The 12017-nt window shown below is 36.9% G+C and overlaps 2 protein-coding genes across 4 annotated transcripts; both read left to right on the top strand.

The window, feature by feature from the left end:
* The first annotated feature begins 151 nt into the window (after window positions 1-151).
* mrps34 (mitochondrial ribosomal protein S34) lies at window positions 152-3042 on the top strand. The gene is made up of 4 exons (XM_077212320.1): window positions 152-237; window positions 1128-1450; window positions 1540-1582; window positions 2376-3042. The coding sequence occupies exons 2-4, from the start codon at window positions 1133-1135 to the stop codon at window positions 2672-2674; spliced, it is 660 nt and encodes a 219-aa protein (XP_077068435.1). The 5' UTR covers window positions 152-237; window positions 1128-1132; the 3' UTR covers window positions 2675-3042.
* Window positions 3043-3419: 377 nt separating this feature from the next.
* nme3 (NME/NM23 nucleoside diphosphate kinase 3) lies at window positions 3420-11677 on the top strand. 3 transcript variants are annotated; one of them, XM_077212436.1, is made up of 5 exons: window positions 3420-3502; window positions 6415-6545; window positions 6647-6748; window positions 10792-10904; window positions 10978-11677. In XM_077212436.1, the coding sequence occupies exons 1-5, from the start codon at window positions 3472-3474 to the stop codon at window positions 11093-11095; spliced, it is 495 nt and encodes a 164-aa protein (XP_077068551.1). In that variant the 5' UTR covers window positions 3420-3471; the 3' UTR covers window positions 11096-11677. The 3 variants fall into 3 exon arrangements, with proteins under 3 accessions (XP_077068551.1, XP_077068550.1, XP_077068549.1); XM_077212435.1 differs by lacking the exon at window positions 3420-3502 and adding an exon at window positions 5066-5205; XM_077212434.1 differs by lacking the exon at window positions 3420-3502 and adding an exon at window positions 5703-5855.
* Window positions 11678-12017: the final 340 nt, after the last annotated feature.

Genomic DNA, 12017 nt, shown 5'->3' with positions numbered 1-12017 from the left:
AGTACTGCAGAAGAGATTATTTAAGTAGGCCTGTTTATGTTACTGAACAGATTTATGGTCACTTAAATTGAGAAACATCTAAGATATACCCTCTAAAATATTGCTTAAAAATAAAGCAATAGTGTTGGTCGCTTTAAGCGGAACAAGAACACGCATGCGCGTTTCGCACGGACCGATTTCCGTAACGGACAGCAGCAACCGTGACGTAATTGTGTGGAGGTCAAGTCAATCAGATAGGTAAGATAACTTTCATTGACTGGAAAATAGATTAAAATATGCTCTTATTTGTATTTATTAAATTCACTTTTCTTCTTATGGCTTTGGCTGTAATGCTGCAGTGTAGTGCGTTCACCCCTTTGTCTAGTGATTAGTTGTAACACGTGCAGCATGTGTGCCCAAGACTATTTAGCTGGTTGTTTAGCTAGTCCATTGGAAGTAGGCGCTGTTCAGATGTTTCTGTTTGATATATTTTTCGTTTTACATTAGCATACGTCTTAAATAATGAGGGGAAAATGGGCAAAATTGATAACGGTTCCTGTCTCATATTCAGTAGATAACGTTAGATCAAACCTATAACTGCAAATCACATCTCTATTTGTGGCCTTTTAAATATGCCTTCAAACATATATGTATTAATTTGAAGGGAAAATAATTATTATTGATCATTTGAAATAGTCTTATGAGTTAGTCTTTTCAGTGTGTTTTTGTGTGACATATATCCCATTTGAGTCTCTTATTTGACTCATATGCGATTTTTCATATAATACTTAATATAATAGAACTTTCATACATTATAAAAGACTTAGCAATATTTAAGACTTTTTCTTTGTGAGTTCCCTGGTTTCAATATACAGTAAAGTCCAAAAGTCTAAATTAATAGTTTAAATTCTTTTGTTTTTTATTTTACATTTTTCTCATGTTTCATTTCAGGTTAAATTATCAGCATATCAATTTGAGTGAATAGCTGAACATGATATGAACTGAACTGAATTTGATATACCCTGATATTTGCAGTAATGACTGTCAAGCTGCATGAACCCCACAAGTTTGTGTGAAACCTGATGTAATATTTATGTCCATATTTTGGTGCTTATTTTTTTGTAATTTCTTTTTTATTGGTCATCTAGGCAACATGGTAAAGAAAAAGCGCCTGAGGCTTATAGCCGAGATGGCACGGAAGATCCGGGCCTACCGGGAGCTGAAGAATCGGCCCCGGGACTCTCAGCGGTATGCCTTAGACTACGACACCATGACACGGCCCTTCACTGGCAAAAAGCTGCCCGTGTTGGCTTGGAAAGATGTGCAGAGAGAAACCCGCCTCTTTACGTTACTAGCTGGCATGCGCTTGTTTGGTGTGGGTCGGCTCTTCACACGCAAATCATGGCTGGACGAGCATACAGAGCCATGCTACTGGAAATTAACAAAAGTCAAGGTGGATTATACAGCAGAGGTACGTTCTGTGATTATTTTAATTGTACAAATGTTTATGTATGAGGTCAGTGCATGTGTGAATTCAAACGCTGATGTTTTCTCATTTAGAACATGGATCACGGGAAAGCATGGGGCATTTTAACATTTAGAGGTAAGAAAATACCTTTTCTGCGAACACAACCATAAATAAAGGCACATATTTTAAATAAAAGCTAGTTAAAAAAAATTTTTTTTTAAATCTCTTTCCAGTTTTCTTCTGCCATATAACTTCTACTCTAGCTATGTACTAATTTGATATTTGTGGCATTGCTAATACATTTATGATCAATTGTTTTGAAAGTCACTTTGGATAAAAGTATGCTTAATGTAAATGTAAGACTAATAACTAGTTGTTGTTTTTTACTCTTGTGGAGTAATTGTGATATTTGAAATTTACCTCAGTTAATGATCAGCACCTAATATTTTACAGTGGTGTATTTTGAGCAGATTAAGACAGTTTTGAGAAAGAAATATCACTGTTTCCACAAAAATATTAAGCAGCACAACTGTTTTCAACATTAATAATAATAATAAATGTTTCTTGTGCAGCAAATCATATCAGAATGATTTCTGAAGGATCATGTATCACTGAAGACTGGAGTAATGATGCTGAAAATTCAGCTTTGTATCACAGGAGTAAATTACATTTTAAAATATATTAAAATGGATCACATAATAACATTTTGTACTATATAAATGTGCCTTGGTGAGCAGAAGAGACTTCTTTCAAAAACCTTAAAAAAAATCATACCGACTGCAAACTTTTGAGCGGTAGTCAACAGGGGACAGCATTACATATGTTCTGTAGAATTATACAGAGTAAATAAATGTATCAAGCAAACTATTAACAAATGTAGCAAATAAATACAGCAGCCTCGCTGTGACATTGTTTGGATGTGTTTCAGGTAAAGAGGAGCCCGCAGAGCGCGAATTGGATAAGGTGATGTATCATGACTGGCGACTGGTTCCCAAACATGAAGAAGAGGTTTTCAAGAGCTGTGAACCCGTTCCTGAGGCCCCTGTCCGTTATGTGAAATACCCGCCTCTGCTACGTGCCATGATCCTGGCCCAGCAAGCCAAAGAGCTGGGTGTGGATGCCAGCACTATCCCAGAGCCCTCTCTACCATTGAAACGGGATATCATGCTCAATTATGACTACTTCAGGAGTCAGGATGAGAAGAAACAGGAGGGTACACCTGTCTGATGCTCAGGTCCACTTGAAGGTCATGCTGTGGAGATCTGAGTTCTGTTGCAGTGGTTTTGTTCCTAATTTTATGGGCACTGCATGCCGTAAAGGCTGCCTTGTGTTTAATGCTATGCTTTATAAGAACCAAATATAGCCAAGATTTTTTATCCATATTCCTTGGATTATGTGGCTAATTACTGAGAGGGAAAAAAGATTTCTTCAGCACATTTGGACAGGTGACCAAACCCAAAAGTATAATCCTCTGTGGAAAGACTTTGTTTTTATTATCTGTGTTAATATGTGTAATATTCTTTACAAAATGTGAGCTACATATGATTAAGTTGTGTGCATTATTACAGATGTAGAATAAAAATTGGTAAACTTAATTTGGTCTAAGTTTGTAGTAGATCATGACGCATCCTTCAGACCTCTTTAAATGTTGATTTTCAATCAAATTTGTGTAAACTTATGTGTGAAATTCACAAAACTGGTAAAAAAAAAAGGGTCCAGAACATCTTGGGTACAAATAGAGCTTGGGATATATACGCAGATCTTGACAAACCTTCAGATTTAGACAATAAGACACGACCGTAAATGGATAAATCTCTGCAACAAGAGTCAAACTTTCTTTTTGTACTGATAATAGGATTAAAGTTAAGAGAAGCACGGTATGATTCGTCTTTGCAAAGTTTTACACGAAGATATGTGACAACCTCCTTGACAGGGATTCCATCAATTTCTTCAAGGTTAGCACAGCTCGTAGAATATTTTGACTCACGAGTTGCCGAGATGAGATAACCTTTGACCTTTTCAAAATGGCGGAGAGCAATGCGAGAGTGTTGAATGGTAAGCATTGTACACATTAACAACTAAACGTTTTTTGCTACTGTTAGCTAGGGGTGGAACGGTACATTGTATTGAACCGAAACGGTAGGGCGTCACGGCTCGGTGCACGAATTTACACGGTATAAAACTAAATAGCGATAAATTTCGCTCTATTCGCGTTTGGTGTGAACGAAACATAATGAACAGGCAGATGACTTAATCTAAAATAGTTTTAGCTAAATAACAGGTCTGCATCTCCATCTTTTTACCACATTACGACAACAAAAGCACTTGAACGCAACACATGTTGCACTGGTAAATACCAGTTCACAAGTGGAAATATCATATTTTCCATAGCACGTGAAAGCATGGAAGACATTTTTAAGAAACCAAATATAATAAAGATACAAAATATAATTTTGGGTATACAACCTATGCTACTTAATAAAGATGACTTATTTAGAATGTAAAAAAAATAAAGCTTTTAAAGCAATACAATTTTTTGGGAGAAAGTAGGAATCCACAGTTTTAAATGATTGGTTAGATTTAGTTTTTAAAGTGGCCTATACTATGGAGAGGATTTTGAAAAGATATAGGAAACTAAAATCAAAGAATATTCCATAATATATTTGTTGATGGACATTAGATGTGCCTTATTTAGAATTTTAAACCTACAAGTGTATTTTTATGATATCAATAGCTGTGAAGGGACTATTGTAATGGGGTAAATCGGCTAGTATACTGTAGGCCAATTACTAAACTCAGATTAATCCTACCAAATTTAGTCTGTGCTTTTGTAATTATTTATTTTTAATTTTGTGATTTTAACTGCTGCTTTAAAAAGCTTTTTTTTTTAGATTGTGATGTTCTGTGTAATATATATATATATATATATATATATATATATATATATATATATATAACATAACATTAACATAAACATTTAAAATACAATATAGGTCTTTATTGTCTCATTCATCATTGAAGCCTTATTTAAGTTGATTTTCTGTATGTATATTTATTTTTGGACTGATAGTGGTTAATAAAGTCAAATAATGGCATGCGGGAGAGTCAGTGGTAATATCATTGTGTTCCTGGTGGTCAGTGTTAGATGAACGTGTAACAACTCAGGCTTAGCCTGACAGTTAGCCTGCCCTGGACCAGGTTAGTTTCCCAGCATAAATTACTAACTTAAATTATTTTAAGTAAAATAGTAACTTGAACTATTTTAAGTTTGCTTTATGAAACAGAATCAGTCGACAATAAGTCTGGGTAACCAAAATTAGCTTGGCTTATATTCTAATCTTGTTTTATGGAACAGCCCTCTGGTTTCACAGACAAGGTTTAGATTAAGCCAGAATTAAATTCAATTAGGTAATTTGAGTAGCTTTTATAAACGTGCCTTAACAAACAATACTAGTGTGCATTTTGAGTTCAAACAAGATATGTCAGTGCAAGTTAAAACACCTCAAACATGCATTTTAGTCTGGGACTAGATTTAAGCCTTGTCTGTGAAACCAGGGGAAGATGTTTTAAGTAGGTGCGGACCATAGGGTGCGGACTTGCAAAACCAGGCAAGCATGCGCATGTCACCTAGCGACAATCCTCAGCGCGCGCACCCGTCTCCTCCCCCTCTATTCCGAAAACTCTTGACAGCCTGGTTTCCTCCTCTGCGAAGATGATCATACTTTGCTTAACAATATTTGCGAACGTTTTCAAGACGGGTAAGTAGTGCCTTATGAAAGTCTTAGTCGTTTTATTAGCTAAATAAAATTTAAAGTGGTGGAACTGAACAACTCAAGCAGTCCTCATGTCGGCGACTTATTTTAAATCATCTTGTGAGTTATTGTTTGCTAGGCTAACTATCAGATGTACACATTACAGCGCTACGTATGTACGCCCATAGTGCTATGTTTAGGAGATGTTATTAGGCAAGGTGATGCGAAGTAATAGCAGCATGCAGTAACACGAGCATCTCGCTTTAACACATGCGGCCCATACACGTCATCAACGTTAGTCTACATAAATACTTGGTAACCACCTAAAATGTGTTTTGGCTCCTAGTCTACTTTGTTAACGAATTGGCATATGATAGTGATCATTCACAGAAAAATGAATAATCTGAGTAATAAAAAAACAATGCAAAGCAATAAAATGCCTTTCTCCTTGTTCTTGACTTGATCCTATTGTGTTGCTGCGGCTGCGATTGGTTCTACAGTGTTTGCTGACCCGTGATTGGTCCGTTGGTGTGCAGCAGTAGCGCGAGCCTGAGACGGCTGCTCACCCAAAATGGGTTCTGAAAGGTCACTATCCGACACAAATGAGCTCGCGGTCGCTAATTTAGATGCAAAACAATCGAGGATTATTGAATCAGGTATGCAGAAGAATCCGTGCTCTTCAAGTCCCCTCGAGTCATTTTAATGGACACTTTTGTTCTGCAGGATCCTTGAACAGTAATCGATTGGCTAACACGATATTGACTACTTCTATACGATTTTCATAAAGTTATAATAATACTTATTTGCAAGTAAATAAAAAATAATACATTTGAAATGGAAATGCGTTCAACGTCAGTTATTTTATGTGACCTACACAGGTGGCGAGGGCTAAGAGGTTTAATGCTTCGGGATTAATAGGATACTAGGGCATATTCTACTTTCATAATTTTTTTAATAATGTGTAGATAGATTATGATTGTATGCGTATGTTAACCTTATATATAACCTTATATAGCTAGTCAAAATAAAGTTTGTATCGCCCTACAGGGATTTATTCGAATAGTTTCACTACATTTTCCCGCATATAAATACCACTTAAACTAACTTCTACAGGATAGACCTGTTTATTTTTTGTAATGAAGTACTTAAAAAAACAAGCGATGTCATTGAGAAGTCGAGGGGGTTTAAAAGGGTTTAATTTCAGATGTTTTTCAGCATGGACTGGCTCAAACGAGCGCACGTTCATCGCAGTGAAGCCAGATGGTGTTCAGCGCAGACTGGTGGGTGAGATCATCCACCGCTTTGAACGAAAGGGTTTCAAACTGGTCGGCATGAAGCTTCTGCAGGTGAGACCGCCACTGGAGTATCTTGAGCTTTCATAAAAAAAAGAAATAATAATATATCATAAGAAATATATCATCTGCATTAATACAGTATATGGTTGTAGGCATCAGAGGAGCAGCTCAGACAGCACTACCGGGACCTGAGGGAGAAGCCTTTCTACAGCAGCTTGGTCAAATACATGAGCTCAGGGCCCATTGTTGCTATGGTAAGAAACACATTGTCTCTCTATATAGGTCCAATAGGATTTCTATACTTATGCTTTGTAAAGACTCATGGGCGGATCCAATCCGTGGGGGATTTGCATATCATAATTAATAATTGGTAATTAATAATTATTCATACATGTTTGGATTAGATCAGTCTTACATGTTAATAAATCTCCCGATAAGGGATCATATGTCATTTTACCTGTATGCATGCTTGTGTATCCTTGCAATTAACCACAAGTTGATTGTAATTAATTACATGGACCACGTCTTACAAAACAGGCAAAATTAATTAGCTCAATTGTCAGAATAATATTTGTGGGGATCCACAATATCATCCTACTTTATAGGATTTCAGGAAAAGCAATTCTGTGGCCACAAGAATTGGGTTTCCTGCCCTATAAGCAAATACTCTGTAAAGTATCTTTAATTTGTAGGCTTGTAGCTAAGATCTTTGACATTTAAGGGACTTGGAAAATGAGCAAAGAGGCAGTACATCAATCAAATGAATATAATGAATTTAAAGGAGAACTCCGGGCAATTTTTAAGTTAATCTTGATCGTTATACCTTTGAGTACTGTCTATAGAAAAAAAAATGAACCGGATTGGTGATTGCAATGCGGAGCTGTTCCCGCAAATGCCCAGAGCTCCCACTAAGCTAAAACGGCAGTTATGGGGCATATACATAAAGAGTGTCTTTGTGCCTCTTAACAGACACAAAATGTAATTAAAATGCCTGTCCAACATGAACAGGGACCCTACATGTGAACAAGATGCATTTAGCAACTTGCCATTGTTTAAATTCACCTAAATAGTGTTTTAGACGACTAGCTGTAGTCTCGCGCTGATGTCCCATGGTAACTCAGTTGTAGCCAAAGGTGTTTAAAGGTCCCTTGTAGATGGATTTGCTGAAGAGATATGTCACGCGGTGTTCTTTTCACTCGTCGATTGGAATTAAACACGGAGACTTATCTAAGACTGAAAAACACAAACTAAACTAGAAACAAATAAAAGAAAGGCGAAGAGCTCGCCCGGAGGCGAGACGTTACATTATGAAACGAGGACAAGAGTGTAAGAGAGAGAGCGGAGTGGGGAAGCTTCATTTATCACCTTGGAGAAATCCAGCCTCTTCCTGTTGGCTTGGCCAATAAGAGGGTTGGAATTCACAGGCGGGACTTTGGTTTTTATTGCTCTTTGTCTAAGAGAGAGAGCTCCTTGGGGTTGTCAATTCGTTGAAGAAACTATGAAAGATGCTTTTACTATTAATATGTTGTTGTTACCGACATATCGTATATACAATCACTTCGATCTTCAAAGTACCAGGTTTTAGAGACCAAATATGTCACACATCTGATTCTGGTTGATCATAGTGTGAACAGTCTGGAATTGTAAGTATTAGAGTTTACATGAAACAAACCACATAAAAGGACACATCATGAGATTGGAACATTAGATACATGGTAATATATTTCTCACATGGTTATATTTATATATAGAATATATAGGATTGAAAAGAAAGGTTTCATTTCTCCTTCTCAGCAAGAATTCAGAGAGAGCCACAGTTCTGTGAACATTCCTTTAGGTCGTAAACCCGTAACAGGACACTGACTTCGGCCAGTGTTAGCAGAACAAAGTTTCACAGACTTTGTTAGGATAGTGAGTTTGCTGGATTATTCATTAAAAATGCATAATACAGGCATTTGTCGTTCGTTTAGAACTATACACTCACACGTAGGGTTGGGCGGTATTTCGGTAATATCGTATACCGCGGGGTCTTAAAATAGCAACGTATCAGTTTCAATACCGTCATTACCGGCACTTATATATAATAAATAAATATAATTTATTCAATGCCTAAAAATGCTTATGTAGTTGTCATCAAGTGACAGTGTGGAGGAGAAAGAGAGAGAGAGAGAAGGGAGAGGCGGTAAATACTGACTAGGCAATTTGTAAATGTTGCAATAAAAAAGGTGACCGCGAGAGATGGAAACACCTCTAACCTAATGTCGCATCTCCGAAACAACCACCCACTCAGTGCTGCGAGGATGCATTTTGCCCGGAGTTCATTAAATAAGCGCATTCGTTTATATTTGTTAAAATATTATAATGTTTTTTTTTTTTTCGTTGATAATGAAAACTGAACAGCACGAGTAAGATGGGATGCATCGGGAGTCAAACATTGACCACTTAATTAAGTTTCATTTTGTAAAAAGGCCTTTCTTTAAAGTGAATTTCGTTTTGTATAAATTGTATCCTAATTTTTTTTATTTTTTTATCAACCAATAATAAATAAGAATCAAATATAGCAGACAACATAATCATGACATGATCGTGCGCTGGCGCGCCGCGGTCACTTGCATTGAAATCTCATCATAAATTAACCGAAACTCAGTGTATGTCTCACAGACATGAAAGATATCTAAATAAAGCTTGAAATTTCATTAAACGAAACAATTCAAAATGAAAAGAAATAGGCCACTCGCTGATTATTTAATCCATGATGTGCATTTCTCTCTATGCGCGTTCATACGGAAATGGCGATCATCAAATTAAACGAAACTATTCCAAACGAAAAGAAATCGGCTAGCCTACTCTCTGATTATTTAATCCATGATGTGCATTTCTCTCTATCGTTCACTATGGAGATGGCGATTCGTCAATTTCTTTAAACGAAACAATTCAAAAGGAAAAGAAATATAGGCAGCATACTCTCTGATTAATCCATGATGTGCATTTCTCTCTATACGCGCGTTCACTACGGAGATATCAATCGTCAATTTCTTTAAACGAAACAATTCAAAACGAAAAGAAAAAGGCTAGCCTATACCTTCTGATTATGTAATCCATGATTTGCATTTCTCTATATATATGCGCGTTCACTAGGTGATGGCGATCGCAACTTAATCTTTGCAGCACTGACAGAATAGTCGTATTAATAAAAATCAATGGACGCGTGTCACCGGATTTACAAATGCACTTCTGGCTTGTTGCTTGTTAATTTAATTTAAATGAATTAATAAAATGAATACAATTGTCATAATTAAAATAATTAAATATTATTAATTGTCCCATTTTTGCTCATTTATAAATAGTATTTATATCTACCACCCCCTGAGCACCTGGGTTAAACAATTATTTGGCGCCACCATATTATAACGGCCCACGTATTAAAAATAGTCGAGTCTAAATAGGGCTCCGGCTCATATTACATTTAATGCCGTCAACAGGGATCAGACACAACGTGCACGGGTTGGCCTTGATTTTTTTTTGTGTGTTTTTTATGCCCGATCTGGTATTCAGTTTCTGAACAGTATAGACACAAGCCAACAGTTTGGTGACGCTGTCTGAGCCTTATGTCATAATTTTTAATTAGTCACGGTAATACCGTATACCCCGGTAAAATAGGGAGGAGGTTTGACGGTATCAAAATTTGGATACCGCCCAAGCCTACTCACACGTATCTTCATAGGCCCTGGGCACTCGTACCCACATAACACATATGAAATATATCTCATTAAAATGTCTTTAATGGGGAAATTCGTTAAAAGTTATTATTTGTGTGTGTGGACAGAAAGGCCACCTGGGTTTGCCTACAGTGGGGGAAGTTTGTGAGTTGTTCTGGGACAGAGTCGTAAATGTTTCAGAAACGGTCTCATCTAGGCATTCTCATGCCAATGTCCATAATTTACACTCATTCTAAAAGACTTTGGGTTTTAGGAAGAATGTGCTTCATTTGTGTTCAGAGGGAGTCAATGATTCACCCAGATACCCTACAGCAGTGATGGGCAACTCCGGTCCTCTAGGGCCACTGTCCTGCAGAGTTTAGCTCCAACCCTAATTAAACACACCTGAACAAGCTAATCAATGTATTCAGGATTACTAAACAATAATTTTTGTCAGGGTGGGAGCTAAACTCTGCAGGACAGTGGCCCTCGAGGACCGGAGTTGCCCATCCCTGCCCTACAGCTTCAATGATGTTGCTATGAAAATGTCCATCTTTAAAACTTTATGTGTGTCTGTGTGTTCATATATGTTTTGTTAGGTATGGCAAGGGCATGAAGTGGTTAAGACCGCCAGAAAGATGCTAGGAGAGACAAATCCAGCAGACTCTCTCCCAGGCACTATCAGAGGAGACTTTTGCGTGGAAGTTAGCAGGTTAGTGTGTATCTGCATATTTGACTGGATGGATGGGTGGGTGGGTGTATGTTAAATTGTTTTTCTTGCGCAGGAATGTGGTCCATGGCAGTGATTCAGTTGAAAGTGCTCAGAGAGAGATCTCGCTGTGGTTTGCGCATAACGAGTTGCTCTGCTGGGAAGAGTCCAGTCAGCACTGGATCTACGCCTGAAAGCCATCATGTTGCACTCATCGTAACACAGCTTTTGCAGCTTTATCTGCATCTGATTCCTGCTCCACACAGAGTAAAGGCTGCTCTGCTCAAGCCATAGAGTGACCAAAATAATAAAGGATAAGGTAGCTTATGGTGGCATCTGTCTGGATCACTGAAATCCAGTCATTGGTCAAGCTATTTTTGAATGTGACCATTTTCTTACTGCTTTACTCATGCTGTTGTTAACATTTGTAAGGGTTTCTTTGCAGATTTTTGCAGATATTCACTTTGTTACTAATCTTTGGTGGGTTGGTAAGTCATCCACTACTCTAAAGTTACTTAGTGTTTACATCCACTCGAAAGACATCGTTTACATTTTTACATCCAACTTTTGATATGGGCATGCTTCTTGTCATCTTAATGCACTATGTAAAAATACACTTATTATTCATGACTCAAAAGGACTCAATAATGAATGACAAAGGGCCAGCTTGCTCTGAAAAACTTAAATATCCCAATAATGCTTGGTCTTGCTCTAATCTAGTGGTTGGAACTCACTTGACCAAACTGTACACTACAAATAAATTATTCCTTTGTTCATTGGTCTTTTTGTGTATTATTTTGTGTAAACTAGTACCATTCAAAAGTTTGGGGGTTGGTATGATTTTTTAAAAATGTTTTAAAAACATTCTCTTATGCTCACCAGAGCTGCATTTATTTGATCAAAAATACAATATAAACAGTAAAATTATGAATTATTATTATTTAAAATAACATTATAGAAGAATTCTTTGATGAATGTAAAGTTTGATAGAAGAGCATTGATTTGAAATAAATCTTTTGTTAGTTTTGATCAATTTAATGTGTACTTGCTGAATTAAAGTATCAATTTCTTTCAACAACAACAAAAAAACCTTGAACGATAGAATATTTTCCACTA

Source organism: Siphateles boraxobius, unplaced genomic scaffold, assembly GCF_051911475.1.
Source record: "Siphateles boraxobius isolate OS27281-9 unplaced genomic scaffold, OSU_SipBor_1 66, whole genome shotgun sequence".
NCBI lineage: Eukaryota > Metazoa > Chordata > Actinopteri > Cypriniformes > Leuciscidae > Siphateles > Siphateles boraxobius.
This window is presented reverse-complemented; position numbering and strand designations above follow the sequence as displayed.

Coding starts and splice junctions, on each gene's coding strand:
- mrps34 (XM_077212320.1), top strand. CDS start 1,133: ATGGTAAAGAAAAAGCGCCTGAGGCTTATAGCCGAGATGGCACGGAAG. Junction 1,451..1,539: donor AGGTGGATTATACAGCAGAG/GTACGTTCTGTG, acceptor TTTCTCATTTAG/AACATGGATCACGGGAAAGC. Junction 1,583..2,375: donor GGGCATTTTAACATTTAGAG/GTAAGAAAATAC, acceptor GATGTGTTTCAG/GTAAAGAGGAGCCCGCAGAG.
- nme3 (XM_077212434.1), top strand. CDS start 5,771: ATGGGTTCTGAAAGGTCACTATCCGACACAAATGAGCTCGCGGTCGCT. Junction 6,546..6,646: donor TCGGCATGAAGCTTCTGCAG/GTGAGACCGCCA, acceptor ATATGGTTGTAG/GCATCAGAGGAGCAGCTCAG. Junction 6,749..10,791: donor CAGGGCCCATTGTTGCTATG/GTAAGAAACACA, acceptor ATGTTTTGTTAG/GTATGGCAAGGGCATGAAGT.